The sequence below is a fragment of the Myotis myotis genome, unplaced genomic scaffold (assembly GCF_014108235.1).
Source record: "Myotis myotis isolate mMyoMyo1 unplaced genomic scaffold, mMyoMyo1.p scaffold_m19_p_12, whole genome shotgun sequence".
NCBI lineage: Eukaryota > Metazoa > Chordata > Mammalia > Chiroptera > Vespertilionidae > Myotis > Myotis myotis.
In genome coordinates this window covers 27,374,776-27,395,069 of record NW_023416316.1, presented here as the reverse complement: position 1 = coordinate 27,395,069, position 20,294 = coordinate 27,374,776, and the positions used below count along the sequence as shown (strand labels likewise).

Sequence of the window (20,294 nt, the reverse complement as noted above, 5' to 3'; positions counted from 1 at the left end):
GTATGGGCTGCTCAGGCTATGAGGCCGCTTCCATTCCAAGCCACAGTGACACAGAGCTCCAGGAGACCCCACTTATATTGTAGACAACATAAACGATATCCTCTGAAGCATAACTCCAGGACAACTCCAGCCATTTCCATGGCCACAATGTGAATGGTGCTCCCAGGAGTTGGACAGGAGGAGGCTTTGAAACCATGTGACCCTCTCATTTCTCAAGGTGTCTCTGAAGTTAGTGAGTTCATGAAATGAGACTGAAAAGTTTCATAGGTTTCTTGCCATCTCGGCTTTTCTGACCCAGGAAGAAGGAGATCTGTATGGCCCTCAATCTTTGTGAAACCACCGAAATTGTTTCACTTCTTCCCTTCTCAAGCCCTCACCCCTTTGGAAGAAAAATCCAGAAGCTGAAAATATTACTGTGTTAATAAAAGGTTAAGGATTACTCTTATAAGAACTCTCACTTACCTTGATCAGGAGCCTACTGAGAAAAGGTCCCTATGTTTGGGGACAGCCATGGGCCAGAAGTAGCAACACCAGTTTGGAAAGCCCAAGCTGCGATATCCGCCTCTTATCTGAAGAAGTGATGAAAGCCGGTTTCCTCCACTCTGCCTTGGTTCTGTGTTTTAGGCAAAATACCCAAAGGAACCACTAGCACATGTAGAAGGAAAATTGAAATCAGCACTGTAATTAGAACCACTGTGTTCCCTGGAGTGATTAAAAGTTTGGAAATGGAATCATAGGAAGTCAGAAAACTTTTTATATTTCTGAATCAATGTCCCCAAGATCCAATTATTGCTGAAAGCACTCCGAGAAGACTTCTTTTTCTCCTTCCTTTGTTCCTGATGGAACTTCCCACTCTTAAGCCACTGAAGGACATCCAGGGAAGCATTTCCATGTCCTGATTGAATTTCTGCAAACTTCAAAAGGCTTATCATTCTTGAAAAGAGCAGCTGGGAAGATAAGAATTATTTATAAACATGCTATGCTTGTGACACATGGAACCCGCAGCTGTGAGCACAATGCTTCTAAACCAAGTGCTCAAGGTCATGACTTGGGAAGACTTTCACCTGGAGCTCTAGAGCTGTGGGGAGACTTCAAGGAGGAGGCAGTTTCTAGCCAGGCCTTGAACATGGAGGATAATTTACAAATAAAGGGATAGGCAAGGGGTGGAGGGAAGCAGAAAACCATGTTGGGGACAGAGGTTGGCACAGGTCCTTGGGCTTGAGTATTTCTTCCACAGCCTTCACAAGTTGTTTTTTTTAAAAAAAAAAACAAAAAACAAAAAACACTTCATAGAATAGGAGGTATCGAACACAGTCCAGGGAGGCCATTCTATTTTGGTAGAATCTGAAATGTGGAGGCAGCTTTTTTTTTTTCTTTTAATATATTTTATTGATTTTTTTACAGAGAGGAATGGAGAGGGATAGAGAGTTAGAAACATGGATCAGCTGCCTCCTGCACACTCCCTACTGGTTATGTGCCCGCAACCACAGTATATGCCCTTGACTGGAATCGAACCTGGGACCCTTGAGTCCGCAGGCCGACGCTCTATCCACTGAGCCAAACCAGTTAGGGTGAGGCAGCTTTTAAGATGGCCCCAGTGATTCTTGCCTACTGGGATTTATGGCTTTGTCTAATTTCCTCCCTGTTAGTGACTTGCTTTTAACCAGAAGACTGCACTCTTTTTCTGGATTTGATGAAGCAAATAGCCGTTTTGGAGAGACCCATTTGGCAAGGAACTGAGAGAAATCTCTGGGCAACAGACAATGTAGAACTGAGGTCCTCAGACCAACAACCCTCAAAGCACCAAATTTCACCAATATCCATGTAAATAAGCTTGGAAATAAACCTTCCCGTCAAACCTTCAGATGAGATTCCAGCCCTAGCCAACATTTTGATAGCAGTCCTGGGAAAGACCCTGAAGCAGAGAACTTAGATAATATGTGCTCAGGTCTACATAATCTGTATTAGATCTACATAAACCATAATCCATATGATGTTATAATTTCAGCTTTAAATGCTCATATAAATGTTGAAGAAATTAAAAGAAAAATAGAATTTTCTATGTACCCACATATTTATAATCTCCAGTGCTCTTCTTTCCTTCTTAAAAAACTGAGTTCCATTTGATACCATAAGTTTTCAACATGAAAAACTTCCTTTAGATTTCCTGTAATACGGATCTGCTGGAAATAAATACTCTTAGTTTTCATTTATCTAAAAGAACCATTATTTTGTATTATTCTTTTTTTTGTAATTTGTTATTATTTGTTTCTTTTTTTAAATTAAATCTTTATTGTTCAGATTATTACAGATGTTCCTCTTTTTCCCCCCATAGCTCCCCTCCACCCGGTTCCCACCCCACCCTCTGCCCTTACCCCCCACCATTGTCCTTATCCATAGGTGTACAATTTTTGTCCAGTCTCTTCCCGCACCCCCCACACTCCTTTCTCCCTGAGAATTGTCAGTCCACTCCCTTTCTATGCCCCTGATTCTATTATATTCACCAGTTTATTCTGTTCATCAGTTTTTTTATTCACTTGATTTTTAGATTCACTTGTTGATAGATATGTCTTTGTTGTTCATAAAAAAATTATGAACCTTTACCTTTTTCTTCTTCTTCCTCTTCTTAAAGAATACCTTTCAGCATTTCATATAATACTGGTTTGGTGGTGATGAACTCCTTTAGCTTTTTCTTATCTGTGAAGCTCTTTATCTGACCTTAAATTCTGAATGATAGCTTTGCTGGATAAAGTAATCTTGGTTGTAGGTTCTTGCTATTCATCACTTTGAATATTTCTTGCCACTCCCTTCTGGCCTGCATAGTTTCTGTTGAGAAATCAGCTGGCAGTCATATGGGTACTCCCTTGTAGGTAACTAACTGTTTTTCTCTTGCTGCTTTTAAGATTCTCTCTTTGTCTTTTGCTCTTGGCATTTTAATTATGATGTGTCTTGGTGTGGTCCTCTTTGGATTCCTTTTGTTTGGGGTTCTCTGTGCTTCCTGGACTTGTAAGTCCATTTCTTTCACCAGGTAGGGGAAGTTTTCTGTCATCATTTCTTCAAATAGGTTTTCAATATCTTGCTCTCTCTCTTCTTCTGGCACCCCCATAATTCGGATGTTGGTACGCTTGAAGTTGTCCCAGAGGCTCCTTACACTATCTTCATATTTTTGGATTCTTTTTGTTTTTCCGGTTGGGTGTTTTTTGCTTCTTCGTATTTCAAATCTTTGACTTGACTCTTGCGATCCTCTAGTCTGCTGTTGGATCTCTGTATGATATTCTTTATTTCAGTCAGTGTATGCTTAATTTCTAGTGTCTTAATTTCTTTTTCATATCCACTAGATTTATGGAGGGTCTCACTAAATTTATCAGCGATTTCTAGAAAATTCTTGAAAAACCTTATAACCGTGGTTTTGAACTCTATATCCAGTCGTTTGCTTCCCTCCATTTCTGTCATTTGTGTCCTGTTTCTTTGTCTCCACACTTTGGCTGCTTCCCTGTGTTGGTAGAGTGGTTTTGTGTGCTAGGTGTCCTATAGGGCCCAGTGGCTCAGCCTCCCCAATTACCTGAGGTGGACACTCTTGGTGCACCCCTTTGTGGGCTTTGTGCACAGTCTTGTTGTAGTTAGGCCTTGATTGTTGTTGGTATCAGTGGGAGGAATTGACCTCCAGGACAATTGGCTGTGAGATTCAGCTGTGTGTACAGTGGGAGAACTTCTGGGCTGAAGACACCCTTATGAGGCAAGACTTGCTTCAGTGGGGCTTTGGTGCTCACTGAGTCTGCCCCCTTAGTGTGTCCCTTATGGATCTGAGGAGTTGTAATCTGAATGATCCCACTCTGACCACTGGGTATACTGGCTCTTGGATCTCTAAGGAGGTGCTAATTTAGCCTCTGCCTGAGGCTACCCATCAGGAGCTACGAAGAGATCTGCAGATTTCTCTTCTTTGTTTGGGGTTTGGAGGTGCCCGGATGAGGCCCAGCTGTGAAGCAATGCAAGCTGCTGTGGGGCCTTGGGCCTTCTTTTGGATGTTCTGGGTCTCTCTGACCCAGCTGCAGTTTGTTAGGTAATTTTAGATTGTAGAGGGCCAGGCCATTCATATGCAAAATCCTCTGCACACAGCTTGGGTGGGGCGGGGTCTCAGGGAATCAACAGGGCATAGCAAACAGCTATGGCTGATCCTCAGCCCTGTCCTAAGAGCCCTGGGTCTCAGTGTCCGGCGGTAATCGCTGCAAGCACCTCTGAGAGAAAGCCGCCCTTGAGTTCCGCCCGATGCAAGACAGTCCAGTTTCTCCCCGTATGAGTCTGGGTCCCCAGAGACTCGCCCGGAACTGGAGTTCAGAGCAGTCCGGAACTTATGACTCCCTCCTGATTGAAAAAGACAACCGCATCCTCAGTTGCCAGCCCTTTCCTTGTGCGCCTCCATACCTCTGCACTTTACTTCCACACCTCCTCTGAGTCTCAGTGTGCTTTTCTCTTTCCTTCTAGTTGTAGAATTTCCACTCAGCCAGCCTTCCTGTGGTTCTGGATGATGTTTGTTTTGTCTTTTCGTTGTATTTTTGAAGTGGTTGTGCGAGGTAGCAATTTCAGGTGTTTACCTATGCCGCCATCTTGGTTTCTCCTATTTTGTATTAATTCTTAAAATTTTTTTGCTGCTTATAGAATGGTTTATTTTCTTTTTTAATATTCTTAAAATGTTTTTCACTGTATTCTAGCTTGTTTTCTCTGATGAAAAGCCATCAGTCATTCAAATCTCCTTTTAAGATTTTCTCTTTATTTTTCCTCTTCAACAGTTTGATTATGATGTATCTATGATATATTTTATTCTTTTTATTTTTGTGTATTACTATAAAAATTTCTGTTTTTTGAATCTGCGTTTTTATGTCTTTTGCCACGTCTTAGGTATTTTTCTCTATTTATTTTTTTTTGAAATATTTTTCTGCTTCATTATTTCTCTCTTTTTATCTTCTGTGATTCAAATTTATATGTTAGACCATTTTTTATGGTCCCAAAATTTTCAAAGACTCATTTGTTTCAATCTTTTATCTCTGTTTTTCAGATTGAATACAATTTATTGGTCTATTTTGTTGACTTTTCCTTCTGTAATCTCCAATAATTTAAAAGCCCAGCTTCAGATAAATATCACATGATCTCACTCATTTTTGGAATATAATGAACAACATAAACTGATGAACAAAAACAGATCCAGAGACAGAGAAGCATCAATCAGACTGTCAAACCTCAGAGGGAAGGTAGGGGAGAGTGGGGGTAAGGGGGAGAGATCAACCAAAGGACTTATATGTGAGCATATAGGCCTAACCAATGGACACAGACAACAGGGGGGTGAGGGCATGAGTGGGGGGTATGGGGGTAATGACACATATGTAATAACGTAATCAATAAAAAATTAAAAAAAAATAAATAAAAGCCCAGCTTCTATTTTTAATTTGAATATTTCAGGTTTTAGTTCTAGAATTTTCATGTTATCCTTTTTTACTTTCCCTATTTTTCTATCTATTCATACATTATAGTTATATTTCCCTTTACCTTCTGGAGCAAAGTTATAATGGTTTAAAAATTTTTTTCTCTTTGCAGAAATTAGATTAGTTGGGGACTGAGGGGGAAGAGTAGGAATAGATATGCTCTATGTACAGCAAGAGGAGTTCCCCAAAATTGGCTCTAGAATATTAAACAGGAAATAATTAAACTGGAAACACTCTGAGCTCCTACAAAGAGGCATTAAGTAATGTCATTTGGCATGTCTTGGCGTTGGTAACTATCCAAAATGCAGATTGGATTTTAGTTTGGACACCAATTAACTAGTAACTGTTCCTCAATGCCATGCTCCCCATTACACAGTAGAGCAGAGAACAACGTAATTGGCACGTACAAATTTCAGCTAGTCTGTCCATGAACTAAGAAAGAAGTATAGTTTTTTTTACAAAGTTGTAATTTTATTGCTTATTTTTTTCAGAATAAAAATAAATGTTAAAAGTCACTTACTCTTGGTTCTACATGATTTAGCACAACCCCCTCTTCATCCTAGAGAGTTGATGTTGCATTGTTAATCACTCAGGAAAGTCCCGTCCTGATGTACATTGTTTGGACAGTTGTGTGATAAAACTGAGCAAGTCTGTACTTATCATGTGGCCATTTCTTAGGGGATCCCCTGTGCGCACAGAATCACAAGATACTACTCTGCTTCTTCCTAGTATCACGGGGTGAAGCATTTCTGACTCACTAGGTTTTTCATAGCGGCCTTCACATCCTTGTTTCTCAGGCTGTAGATGATGGGGTTGAGCATGGGGGTCAGCACCCCATAAAAGAGAGAGATGAGCTTGTCTGAAACGTCCTGCTTGTCCTCCCCCAGTGGGTCCTTGGATTTGGGTTTGGCATACATGAAAAGGATAGTCCCATAGAAGATGACCACCACAGTAAGATGCGAAGAACAGGTAGAGAAGGCCTTTCGCTGGCCCTCAGCTGAGGGGATCCTCAGGATGGTGGTGAGGATAAAGATATAGGAGACACAAATGAACAGAACTGGGACCCCCAGGAAGATCACATTGGCCACCCCCATACTGATCACATTGATGGAGATGTCAGCACAAGCCAACTTCAAGACAGCTAGGATCTCACAGGTAAAATGGTTGATGACATTGTCCCCACAGAAGGGTAATTGTACTGCAAGAGAGATCTGCACCAAAGAGTTGACTCCACCCGCCAGCCAGGAGCTGGCAGCCATGGGCACGTAGGCAGCCTTGCTCATGACCACGGGGTATCTAAGGGGGTTGCAGATGGCCACGTAGCGATCAAACGCCATCATGCCCAGCAGCACACACTCGGTGGCTCCCATGGCAAAGGAGAGAAACATCTGCACAGCACAGGCTGAGAAAGAGATGGTTTTCCTGGGAGTGAGGAAGCCATCCAGGACTAGAGGGATGGAAGAGGTGGTGTAGCAGATGTCCAGGAAGGAGAGGTTCCCCAGGAAGAAGTACATGGGCGTGTGCAGGTGGGAGTCAAGGATGGTCACCAGGATGAGGACCCCATTTCCCAGCAGGATCACCAGGTACATCAGCAGGATGAGCACAAAGAACGTTTTCTCCAGCTTCGGCTGATCTGAAAGCCCCAGCAAGACAAATTCTGCTACCTTGGATTGGTTGGCCTCTTCCATTTTAAATTCTCTCTTCTACCTTCAGGGAAACTGAGGACAGCAGACACATGTTTATAGGGATCAATATTGGGGATTATAATGAGGTGCTTCCAGCAATTATAATTAAATGCACCCTTTGACACACCAGTTTATAATATCAGTGTCTAAGGGACAAAATTCACTGTCTACTAAAGTTACCTTAAATCTCAGGCTGTCCCACATCAAAAGCAGGAAAGGGACAGTCTGGAAATCTAATCAAACCATGAGTTAGGAAAGAATTTTAGCCGGATCAATAGTGTTAGCACTTGAAGAAAGGGTTGCATAAGGATAAACCTCCAGGAGGACCATAAAACAGAAACCCGGAGGGTCAGCCCTGCCTGTCCCCAAGTTGTCCCTCCAGTGTCCTGGGAGGTTGTCCTACTCAGTGATGCTGACCGCTGACTTTGCCTCACTCCCCTGGCTCTAATTCTGTGCTTGTGTAATAATTCTTCTGATGGTAATTTGGCTCCCCCTGGAGTCCTGTACAAAAGGAATGTGATGATCAGGGTCTGCCTAGCATTTACATGTGTTACTCGATGCCTGGTTTATACTTCATTTCTAATGTTTGGTGACCTCCCTTCATGACACTGTCAGTAAGGAGTTTCTGGCTGGTGGACGAAGGAGACCCTAACAGAAGCACTTCCACATCCCCCCTCTCTACCCATGCCTTAGTCCACGGCACTGCAGCCTCCTCAGTCTACTCCAGCCCTGGGGGTTGGGGAGCAGGAAAAGAATCCAAGGACAAGTGTCCTCTATGCCTCCCACTGTGAGCATCGGTGACACTGTGACCAGGCTCCATGCTTCTGGAGCTGTTTTATGTCACGACTCCAAGCTCAGACCCTTCTCTGTGTGAGTTGACCGTGATAGCCACTGCAACGCCACAGCAATGCTTTCTCCACAGGAAAGCAGACAGTTCTACCCAGCCTTGCAGAGAGGCCACCCAAAGGAGGCACTGCATATAGGCTGTCCTTCAGTCACTACAGAACGGCCCCCTGCATTAGAGAAAACCGCAAGCCTCGATTGCTCATGTTAAAATGGGGAGACAAGATCAGAGCGGTCACAGGCAGCGCAGACAGGGCCAGGCCCGGAGCCTGGTTCCCGACCTTCTCCCCCGGGCTCCTCCCTCACCACCCTGATTGTATTCTGGCTCCTCCATTGTGTGCCAGAGCAGGTTCACGGAGAAGCAGAGGAGCAAGGATGAAGCCGTGGTCCTCCTCACTCTCCCTAGGACACTCATGAAAGAGACAGGGGTCGCACCTTTCTCCAAAGTATCTGCTCAGAGCAGGGCTTGGGTGTGGGGGTGTGGGGGTGGGAGGGGGTCTCTGGGCTTCCCTCATTGCATCGGTGACTATTACACTGTTGCTGGTTGGGGGGCGATTGAATAGGAGAAGCCATTGGGAAGCTATCCTCATGCAATTTTCAGAGATTAACTCTGGACGTTGGAAATATTTAGGGAAAAGAAATCTGTTTTTAGAGATATTAATATTATTGACTGGAGATTCGCAGACTTGGCAGGAATGCTGTAAAATAACTAGCCTTACCTCTTTCACCGCCCTTGTAGGAACACCTCCTATGAAACACTATTTTCCCATTTCTGCTGTGAAAATCTGGAGTTTTGTGAGTGCCTGCTTCCCATTCCTTTGTCAGGCAGGCTTGATTGTTGGAAAGTTTCCCCGACTTTAAGGAGAAACTTCCTTCCTCTAATGTCCTCCCCACTCCTCACTCTGTCTGCCCCCACACGGGTCTAGGCTCCCAGGACATGCCTGCTCCCTTCCCCTAGAAAAACCCTCAGAGACATGGAAGCTGTGACCAAGTCTCCCTCACAACCACCTCTTCTCTTCCACCACCTACCTGAAGAAGCTTTAGCCACAGAGAGAACTCAGTGTGGGGTGAGCCATGGTGGGGACAGGCGCTCACCTGGACAGCGGTCTCATGGCTGGAGGATGCTGGAAGGCCCCGGGCTTGGGAGGTGATTTGCTGCAGCTGCCCTGCTTGCCCGTCCCTGGTCCAGCCCTCCCTGCTGGGGCTGTGCCTGGAAGCAAATCCTGCTTAGTTGTCTTGAGACTCAGCCATCCCTTCACTTTCACAGCCCGGTAAGGAGGGCTTAGGGTTGACCACAGGTGAGGGGCTCTGGCTGCTCCCTGTCAGTGGCCTGCTCCATGCCCAGCAAGAGAACAAGAGGAAGGACAGGCTGAGGAGCTGCTTCCCAGGGGTCCCGGCAGCCATGCCCAGCCTGCATGCGCAGGGCAGACACCCCCTGCTCTTCGCCCCTCACCCTCTCCCCAGAGGCTCTGTCCCGGAGCCGTGGAGCAATTTAGAGCTCTGGTTGTTTGGGGCCAGTTTTAATCCCAGAAGCAATTTAAAGTTTGGTGATAGTCCTCACAGGAGCTTAGGGCTGGTGTCCTGTAAACCCAATTAGATAAGATTCAGACAGTTCTATGTAAGGCCTCTCACTACAAAGAAATATTCCTTAGCCCAGCTGCGGTGGCTCAGTGGTTGAGCATCAACCTATGAACCAAGAGGTCACGGTTCAATTCCTGGTCAAGGCACATGCCCGACACACTACTTTAGGAGAACCAAGATGGCGGCATAGGTTAACGCCGGAGTTTGCTGCTTTGAACAACTACTTCAAAAGTGAAACCAAAAAACGGAAGGGACAGCACCCAGAACCACAGGAACGCCGGCTGAGTGGAAGTCCTACAACTAGGAGGAAAGAGAAACGCATACGGACACTCAGAGGAGGCGCAGTGCTGAAGTCAAATTCTGAGGTTCGGAGTGCGAGGAGCGGGCTGGCGGCGGAGGGCGCGGTTGGCGTTTTCAATCTGGAGGGAGTCGCAGACTCTGAGCTCCAGATACAGGCGAGTCTTTAGGGACCCAGACTCAAACGGGAGAAGCAGGACTGTCTGGCTTCGGTCAGAGCGAGTGCAGCTTTCTCTCTGAGCTTTGCAGTGGGTGCTGGGACTCAGAGAGGCAGAGCCCCTGGGGACAGGACTGAGAGCCGCCATAACTGCTCTCTCCAGCCCACCCTGTTGATCCTGTGCGACCCGCCCCGCCCAAGCCCTGCACAGAGGCATTTGCCGGATAGCCTCAGGCAAAGGCTAGATTAGCACCTCTCTAGAGGACAGAAGTTCTCTCACTGCTGACACAGCTGATTCTCATAGCCACTTGGCCTGGAGGTCAAACCCTCCCTGGAATTAGCTACAACAATCAAGATTTAACTATAAGACTGCGAACAAAGACCACTAGGGGGTGCACCAAGGAAGCATAACAAAATTCGGAGACTAAGAAACAGGACAAAATTGTCAATGGAAGATATAGAGTTCAGAACCACACTTTTAAGGTCTCTCAAGAACTGTTTAGAAGCCGCCGATAAACTTAATGAGATCTACAAGAAAACTAATGAGACCCTCGATCTTATATTGGGGAACCAACTAGAAATTAAGCATACACGGACTGAAATAACGAATATTATACAGACTCCCGACAGCAGACCAGAGGAGCGCAAGAATCAAGTCAATGATTTGAAATGCGAGGAAGCAAAAAACACCCAACCGGAAAAGCAAAATGAAAAAAGAATCCAAAAATGCGAGGATAGTGTAAGGAGCCTCTGGGACAGCTTCAAGCGTACCAACATCCAAATTATAGGGGTGCCAGAAGATGAGAGAGAGCAAGATATTGAAAACCTATTTGAAGAAATAATGACAGAAAACTTCCCCCACCTGGTGAAAGAAATGGACTTACAGGTCCAAGAAGCGCGGAGAACCCCAAACAAAAGGAATCCAAAGAGGACCACACCAAGACACATCATAATTAAAATGCCAAGAGCAAAAGATAAAGAGAGAATCCTAAAAGCAGCAAGAGAAAGAAACTCAGTTACCTACAAGGGAATACCCATACGACTGTCAGCTGATTTCTCAACAGAAACTTTGCAGGCCAGAAGGGAGTGGCAAGAAATATTCAAAGTGATGAATACCAAGAACCTACAACCAAGATTACTTTATCCAGCAAAGCTATCATTCAGAATTGAAGGTCAGATAAAGAGCTTCACAGATAAGGAAAAGCTAAAGGAGTTCATCACCACCAAACCAGGATTATATGAAATGCTGAAAGGTATCCTTTAAGAAGGGGAAGAGGAAGAAAAAGGTAAAGATACAAATTATGAACAACAAATATGCATCTATCAACAAGTGAATCTAAGAATCAAGTGAATAAATAATCTGATGTACAGAATGAACTGTTGATTATAATAGAATCAGGGACATAGAAAGGGAATGGACTGACTATTCCTGGGGGGGAAAGGGGTGTGGGAGATTCGGGAAAAGACTGGACAAAAATTGTGCACCTATGGATGAGGACAGTGGGTGGGGAGTGAGGGCGGAGGGTGGGGCGGGAACTGGGAGGAGGGGAGTTATGGGGGGAAAAAAAAGAGGAACAAATGTAATAATCTGAACAATAAAGATTTAATTAAAAAAAAAAAAAAAAGGCACATGCCTGGCTGGCAGGCGCCGTCCCCACCGTGGGGCGTGCAGAAGGCAGCCGATTAATGATTCTCTCTCATCACTGTTTCCATCTGTCTCTCCCTCGCCCTTCCTCTCTGAAATCAATAAAATACATTTCTTTTTAAAAAACAAAGAAATGTCTTTGCAGACATTCCTGGACGTAGAGGGATAACGAAGGTCTGGGTGTGCTTTGACCACAATGGTGTCTGTTAGCGGGGCTCTGTACTGGTTTTTGCAAGGCTAAGTGTCAAAGCAAGAGGCCGAAGGTTTGCCTTTTTCCTGAGCAAGCTGGCCCTCCCTGCAGCCCCTCAACACTGTCCCTCCAGAGCTGCCCAGGCCTGGCCTCTGCCCCTAAAAACAGGAAGCATGAGACATGGACCAAAGGCCGGCACCACACACTAGAAAGAGAGCAGAAATGACAAGGGCGGGTGACAGCTACAGTCTGTGAGATGATTGCCAAGTGCCCCTAAGTTCTGTGGGAGCCCAGAAGCAAGGAAGAGCCAGGTGGGAGGCCAGAGGGGAGAGTGTGAGGGCACCCATGTGAGAGACCTGTCAGGAGAAGAAACTATAAGGCTTAGGGACAGGTCAGGGGTCAAGAAAAAGACTGAAAGGAGGGCAGGGGTTCAAAACTAAGAGAAGAAAAGAAACACAGAACAAAACAGGAGACAGCAGGGAGGGTGTTTAAGCTCGCACAGGAGACCGGGGACCAAAAGGTTGTCTTGACATTCAGTCAAAACAGTGAATTCCTCTGCCCATCTCCTTATTCTCAGCCAGGCACTGAGGATAAGGCGAGAAATACAAAATCTCTCCTGTAATGGAGTAGACACGGAGGGCTTGAGTTGACAGTGAGGTGCTAATTTTAGTAGTTGTTGCCACTTGTTGCGAACAGAGTGCTTTTAATCAACCTCCCTTTAACTGTTTCCCCAGATGAACTAACAATACTCATTCCCTCTGCAAAATGCATGCGCCAACAACCATGGCAAGTCACCGGCTCAGGGAGGGTGGGGTGTCAGGCAGGTCTGCTCCTACTGGCGGGGAGGTACGCTAAGAGGCAGTTATCTATGTCCCTCTGGTTACTCAAGCCAGTTGTTAACCTTGTAGTTATATTAATTTTATTTAAACTAAATACACTGAGCCACAAAGGGTGAAAAGAGTTGCTTTTATGAAAACTAAGTGGAATGCTTTGGAGCAGTGGTTCTCAACCTTCTGGCCCTTTAAATACAGTTCCTCATGTGACCCAACCATAAAATTATTTTCGTTGCTACTTCATAACTGTAATGTTGCTACTGTTATGAATCGTCATGTAAATATCTGATATGCAGGATGATCTTAGGCGACCCCGGTGAAAGGGTCACTCGACCGCCAAAGGGGTCGCGACCCACAGGTTGAGAACCGCTGCTTTGGAGCGACTCATTAAAGGCAAGTTGTTAAAATAAATTATTGTCATATCAGATGTCAGGGAGATCGCTGTAAAATTCTAGACAGATTCTGCACTTTGATACTTTTGCAAAAAAGAAGTCTTTGAGTTTTTACTCCACTTTAAGAAAGTTGAAATAGAACATTATAGACAATGTATCATAGGTGTGGTTAGTGAAGAGTCCAAATTGTGGGCTCATAGCAAAGAAAAAGCTCTTTTTCTGCACTAAAAGTTTGGCAAATACGTCCAGTTATTTGTTTTAAATTAAAAGAAATGTTTAAGGCAGTAGTTCTCAAACTTTTTGATCTCAGGATCCCTTTACATTCTCCAAGTAGTTTTCTGTTCCTTTCTCTCTTCTGCTTCTGGTATTCCCATTACACGTTATGTTACACTTTTCATAGTTTTATCACAGTTCTTGGATGCTCTACTTTTTGGGGGGAGGAGGGGTGTCTTTTTTCTTTTCTATTTTGGAACTACCTGGTGACATATCCTCAAGCTCAGAGACTCTTGTCTCAGCTGTGTCCTCCAGTCTACTAATGAGCCCCATCAAAGGCATTTTTCCTTTCCATTGCAGTGTTTTTCATTTCTAGCATTTCTTTTGTATTCTTAGAATTTCCATCTCTCTACAAACATTACCCATCTAGTCTTGCATAATAGCCTTAGGGGAGTTCCCTGGCATGTGACAAGTCACTTATCTCTTGCTGCTTTCAACATTGTCTTTTTATCTTTGACTTCCATAGTTTAATTATAATGTGACTTAGTGTTGGCTTCTTTGTGTTCAGTCTATTTGGGAGACTACGGGCTTACAGACTCTGGATGTCTTTTTATGTCCTCAGATTTGGGGTGTTTACAGTTATTTTTTCTTTACCATAAGCTCTCTGTCCCTGTCTTGCTTTTCCTTCTAGGACTCCACATTGTGCCCAGAAGGATCAGCCTAAGATGCAAATCTGATCATGTCAGACCTTTGCTTAAAACTCCTAAGCAGCTCCTCTTCCCCTACAGGAGAAAGTCCTAACTCCCCAGAATGCTCAAAAAGACCAACTACAGGTCCAGCGCTGCCTTCCTCCCCATCTGCAGCACCTGCCCCTTCCTGCTCTAGCAATACTGCCCTGCTGATCACTCCCCAGCGCTGGGCTCTTATTTCGGTGCCTTTGTTTATGCAGCCCCTTCTGCCTGGGGTGCTTCCCAATTCCCCTTCCTCCGGCAAACGGCCACTCATCCATTCCAGTAGTGTGCTGTAAATGTTTCACAGCTGGATCTCCAGAGCAAAAAAAAAGCCCGGATCTGGATCATGTGCCAATTTCTGTGGTGTAAACACTCCCACGATATCCAATTTCAAACTCCCAGCAACATCGCTACACGGAAGTTGGGAGGAGATTGCACAATTGGTGAGCCAGCTCCAGCTCACCGCGGACCTCAGGTCACCGGCAGGAAGTCCGGCCCCAGCCTCCCCCGGCTTTCAGAGCAGTGTGGGCATCTCCCTGCCCTGCACTTCTACCTTGTTTGGTAATTTTCTTTCATGTGACTCTCTCTGACCGCTAGAGGGTGCACTCCGGAAGGCAGAATATTTACCGCATTGTATGCAATAGTCACTTGCTGAATAAAGGAATGTACCCTTCTCTGTACCCATCCCTGTTCTGGTTCGCATTCTGTCAGTGACTCCCAGGAGCTCTCAAAGCACATGCACGGATGATAGGACGCTGCAAGGACAATGATTTAGATAGATTTCAAGTGAAGTCTGAGGAAGAACAGGGCAGGTTACTTCAACGGGCCTCATCCAATGAGTTGAAAATTTAAAGGAAAAGTATGTCTTTCACTCAGACTTTCTATAAACCACTATAAGGCCCTGACTGGTTTGGCTCAGTGGATAGAGCATCGGCCTGCGGACTGAAGGGTCCCGGATTCAATTCCGTCAAGGGCACATGCCCCGGTTTCGGCTCAATCCCCAGTGCGGGAGGCAGCCGATCAATGATTCTCTCATCATTGATGTTTCTCTCTCTCCCTCTCCCTTTCTCTCTGAAATCAATAAAAAATAAAAACAAACAAACAAACAAAAAAAACACTAAGCACAGACTTGGCTACAACACAGGAGAAAAGACTGGGGGCTTCTGGACTCTGAATGGGATTACAGCGTTCAGAGAAGAGGAAGGAAGGGAAGGAGAAAGGGCGAAATGGAGGGAGGGAAAGAGGAAGCAGGCAGCAAACCTCCCCCAGCGCCTTCATCCTAATTGGATCTTGGGGATCTTATCCCAGAAGAATACAAACTTTCTAAACTGAGTACAATTCACTTTCCAAACTTTAAATGACTTTAGGGACTAAAATGGTCCCAAAGAGCAGACTGGAGTTTAAATTATCATCTAAGGGCACTGTCCAGTCCTTTGGAGAATGTGCCCTTGAACACACACGGCAGGCGGAGGGAGGGACTGGCTGGACCCTGCACCTGTCACACGTTCTGAACTCTCACCCTGGAGCTTCAGACCCAGTGTCACCATGTCTGACACGTGGCCTCTTCCAGCCCTTAGGAAACAAATGTTGTTACTCACCATTTTTCTGGTAAAGGTAAGCGCAGGTTGGTTGGTTTTTCTGTTTGTTTTTTGTTAGTCCTCACCTGAGGATATTTTTCCATTGATTTTTTTTTTTTTTTTTAGAGAGAGTGGGTGGTGCATGTGCCTCTAAGAGAGATACTGATTTTTTAAAGGCCCTCAGAGAAGAAGAGAGACTACTCTTGTTTATGTTCGTGCTGAAGCCACACTGTTTCTGGATTTTAAAATGTGTATATTTTTATTGATTTCAGAGAGGAAGGAAGAGGGAGAGGGAGATTGAAACATCAATGATGAGAGAGAATCATTGATTAGCTGCCTCCTGCTGACTCCTGCATGTCCCACACTGGGGATCTAGCCCGAAACCTGGGCATGTGCCCCGACCAGGAATTGAACCGTGACCTCCTGGTTCATGGGTCAATGCTCAACCACTGAGCCTCGCTGGCCAAGCTATTTCTGGATATTTTGAGGGCTTTCTGTGGAAGAGGGATGAAAGCTGCAAAGGAGCATATTTTAGCTCAGTATCAAAGGGGAACCACTTCCAAGTGAAAAGACCCTGGCCAGGAAGTTAATCATAGCACCCCCCCCCCCCCCCCCCCAATCACTCAGGGTGTCAGGCCAGGCGGGAGGACTGTGAGGAATACAGTAAGGGGCTTTCTGCTTTGGAAAGGGAGCAGACTGTGAAATAGACCCTAAGGCCTATTGTCAGTAGCATTAGAGTGATTATTACAGTCCATGACAATGATGATGATGATGATGATGATGATGATGACGACAACATTGACAATGATGACGATGTAATTACTTACATAATTAATAATGGTGATCACCACTTCCCCTCTAGATTTTGAGCTTTTTGAGTTAGGGGTTATGCCATTCATTGCTGTGATCCTGGCACCTAGAATTCTGCCTGGCCCAGAGCAGATGCCCAATACACATCTGTCAACCTGAATTGAATTATGATGGGACTGGTGTGGTAACAGCTATAATGTGAAGTACCAACCGGGGCGTGTCTGGTTCTCCAGGAAGGAGGTGCCCCTGTACACCAAGGAAGGGGTCATATAACTAAAAACGTTTGGAGCTATGGACGTGTGGGAAGTTCATGAGTATTTTAGATACAGAGCAAATAAAACTCAGTGCCCAACACCCTCAATGTTGCCTACAGTTTTCTACTGGTCCAGCATCAATCCCAGTTTGGGGAGCTCTTCGCAGTCTGAGGAGACATTCAAGCTTCCCAGAAAGAAGAGCTGATAGGGCTCTATGAACAGTGTCAGGGAGAAGCCAGTGCCTCCCGTGCAGGCAGATGGAGGATGACAAGACGGGATGATCAGTCAGAATTCTCCTTCAACCTCAGCAAGGCCCATTTGCTGCGCTAACTGTACAAAAGGATCAGCAGCCTGTTCAGACCTTGGCACGGTGGTCTGGGCTAATTCTCTCAACAGGTAACACCAAGCAGAGGCTCTTGGCTCCCACCAGCCCAAGGAAAGGGACACTTGAGTTTCATTTTTTTTACCTATTGCTAATCTTAAAAAAAATAATAAATTTATTAGGATGATGTTGGTTATTAAAATTACATAGGTTTCAAGTGCACAATTATATATAATACACAATCTGTATATTACATTGTGTGTTTACTACCCAAAGTCAAATCTCCTTCTCTCACCATGTAGGACCCCTTCTACCTTTACTACCTCCCTGATCCTGCTTTCCCTCCAGTAACTACCACACTGTTGTCTGTGTTTTTGTTTGTTTGTCTTGTTTTTGCATTTGTTGCTTTAAGTTTGATAGCCCACCAGTGAGTGAAATCATATGGTTCTTGACTTTTCCTGTCTACTGATTTTGCTGCTTTAGCATGGTATTCTCAAAATCTATCCACCTTGTCACAAATGGCAGTATTTCATCTTTTCTTTCAGCTGGGTACTATTCCATTGTATGGATGTCCCACATCTTTGTTATCCAATCATCGATTGAAGGACACTTCAGTTGTTTCCTTGTCTTGACCACTGTGAACTATGCAGCTTAGTGGCCCATTTTGGTCCAGGGCCCACGATTCATGGCCCACACATGGCACAGCGGTGGCCACGAGAGCACTAACCTTCACAAGCTCATGAGCCACAACTTGAATCACCCTGTTGATTTTCATTTATGTTGTCTTGTCACCTGAGTGCCATATTTTAAAAATATATACATACCAGATGTTGTATTGGCAAAATTTTTGTTGAAATGATTTAGAAGCTGCAGTGATGTTACCTTCCTTCAGAGTGGATTTATGTTTGCTTCTGTTAGATATTTGGGAGCACCAAAAATCTGAGACAGCCTCAATCCAATTTCAGGGCTTGGGAAAATTTGAAGCTAGCTACAAAACCTGTAAATGTGTGTTTCCTTCTGATTCACTCTTATTCTTATTGAGCTGCCCTGGGGGCCGGATTCCCATCCTCCCCTCCCCACCCCCCGACCCCCCAACAGAAGGAACTTTAATTAGGAACAACTTCATGGTGGGCCTTGCACTTCAAAACCTGCTCCCCACCTCCAGGAGGCTGTCAGCAGTGCTTCTTGGCCTCTCGGTGACCACCTCCAGAAGCTGCAAATGTCCCAGTTGAAAACAGCCTCAAATGCTGGTCTTATTTCTCTGAGTTCCTATTTACCCCAGAATTATGACCCTATGATTCCTTGTTGTTTTATTTACCTTGCCGATACTTTACACAGAAGTTTTATATAGTTTGTCCAGTGTTTATAATTGCCATCTGCAGGAGAATTAGTCCAAATTAACTTGTTTGTTCTTACCGAAAGCAGAGGTTAAATATTGATCTCTGCTACATTTTTCCTAGAATCCTGTAGAGATGACCAAATTGTCAGCGCTATTCTCCACTTGCTCGGCCGGGTGGGGATTTTACACATTTGGAGTCAGAAAGTGCTGAGGTTGACCTTCTGAGTTACTGCAAGTGACAGAGTAGATACAGCATGGACAGGTCCAACCAGACCTCCCCCGTGGTGGGGTTCATCCTCCTGGGCCTCTCTGCCCACCCAAAATTGGAGAAAACATTCTTTGTGCTCATCCTGCTGATGTATCTGGTGATCCTGCTGGGCAACGGGGTCCTCATCCTGGTGACCATCTCTGACTCCCACCTGCACACACCCATGTACTTCTTCCTGGGGAACCTCTCCTTCCTGGACATCTGCTACACCACCTCCTCAGTTCCCCTCATTCTTGACAGCTTCCTGACCCCAAGGAAAACCATCCCCTTCTCAGCCTGTGCTGTGCAGATGTTTCTCTCCTTTGCCATGGGAGCCACAGAGTGTGTGCTGCTGGGCATGATGGCGTTTGATCGCTACGTGGCCATCTGCAGCCCCCTTAGGTACCCCGTGGTCATGAGCAAGGCTGCCTACTTGCCCATGGCTGCCAGCTCCTGGGCAGCTGGTATCGCCAACTCAGTAGTTCAGACATCCCAGGCCATGAGGCTGCCCTTCTGTGGCGATAACATCATCAACCACTTCACCTGTGAGATCCTGGCTGTTCTGAAGTTGGCCTGTGCTGACATCTCCATCAATGTGATCAGCATGGTTGTGGCCAATATGATCTTCCTTGCAATCCCAGTCCTGTTCATTTTTGTCTCCTATGTGTTCATCATTGCTACCATCCTGAGGATCCCCTCAGCTGAGGGAAGGAGAAAGGCCTTCTCTACCTGCTCTGCCCACCTCACAGTCGTGGTCGTCTTCTATGGGACCATCCTCTTCATGTACGGGAAACCCAAATCCAAGGACCCATTGGGAGCAGACAAACAGGACCTTGCAGACAAGCTCATTTCTCTCTTCTATGGGGTGGTGACCCCCATGCTCAACCCCATCATCTACAGCCTGAGGAACAAGGATGTGAAGGCTGCTCTGAGGAACCTGGTGAGTCAGAAACACCTAACTAAGTGACTGTCACAGTTTCCCAGACTGTCAGAATGCAAGACCTCCAAACTCCTCATTGTACTTGTGGGAAAATGGTAACCCAGGGAGGTCCTTGGCTACCAGTGGAAAGAGCCTTTTCATTTCTGGCATTACTGATTAGTTTGTTGGCTTCATACAAAACTACGCTGTATTGTATAATAGCTATATTTTGCTGCCCAAATCTTAAATCCTCTGATACCAGAACTTGATGAATAGCTATAAAGAGTTACAGATGTGGTCAAAAGAAATAAACAAAAATATGAATACTACAGGGCCTTAGAGTATATTGTCTTTCCCTGTGTAGAACTGCTGCTTACTCTGTTCTGCTCTGGTCTCATTCCAAAGACCTTTGCTCTATATGATACAGGGATCAATTAAAAAATGTCATCTGCCTCAATGTATATTAGCGATCATTAGCACCATGACAGGCACGCCACTCATATATTAGCATGACTTATCTCGAGCATCTGCTTGGTTTTGATCTAATGGAATCTTGTCATTCACCATATTCTCCTCTTTTTAAAAAATATATTTTTATTGATTTCAGAGAGGGAGAGAGAGAGAGAGAGAGAGAGAGAGAGAGAGAGAGAGAGAGAGAGAGAGAGAGGAACATCGGTGATGAGAGAGAATCATTGATCAGCTGCCTTCTCCACGCCCCATACTGGGGATTGAGCAACCCAGGCATATGCCCTGATTGGGAATCAAACCATGGCCTCCTGGTT

At 45.2% G+C, this 20,294-nt stretch overlaps 2 protein-coding genes across 2 annotated transcripts; one reads left to right on the top strand and one right to left on the bottom strand.

Annotated features, from left to right (window-relative positions):
- Window positions 1-6,208: 6,208 nt before the first annotated feature.
- On the bottom strand, window positions 6,209-7,165 carry LOC118667710 (olfactory receptor 13C7-like). The gene has a single exon (XM_036331487.1). It carries the CDS (start codon window positions 7,163-7,165, stop codon window positions 6,209-6,211), a length of 957 nt encoding a protein of 318 aa, XP_036187380.1.
- Window positions 7,166-18,600: 11,435 nt separating this feature from the next.
- On the top strand, window positions 18,601-19,560 carry LOC118666771 (olfactory receptor 13C7-like). The gene has a single exon (XM_036329099.1). The coding sequence runs from the start codon at window positions 18,601-18,603 to the stop codon at window positions 19,558-19,560; it is 960 nt and encodes a 319-aa protein (XP_036184992.1).
- Window positions 19,561-20,294: the final 734 nt, after the last annotated feature.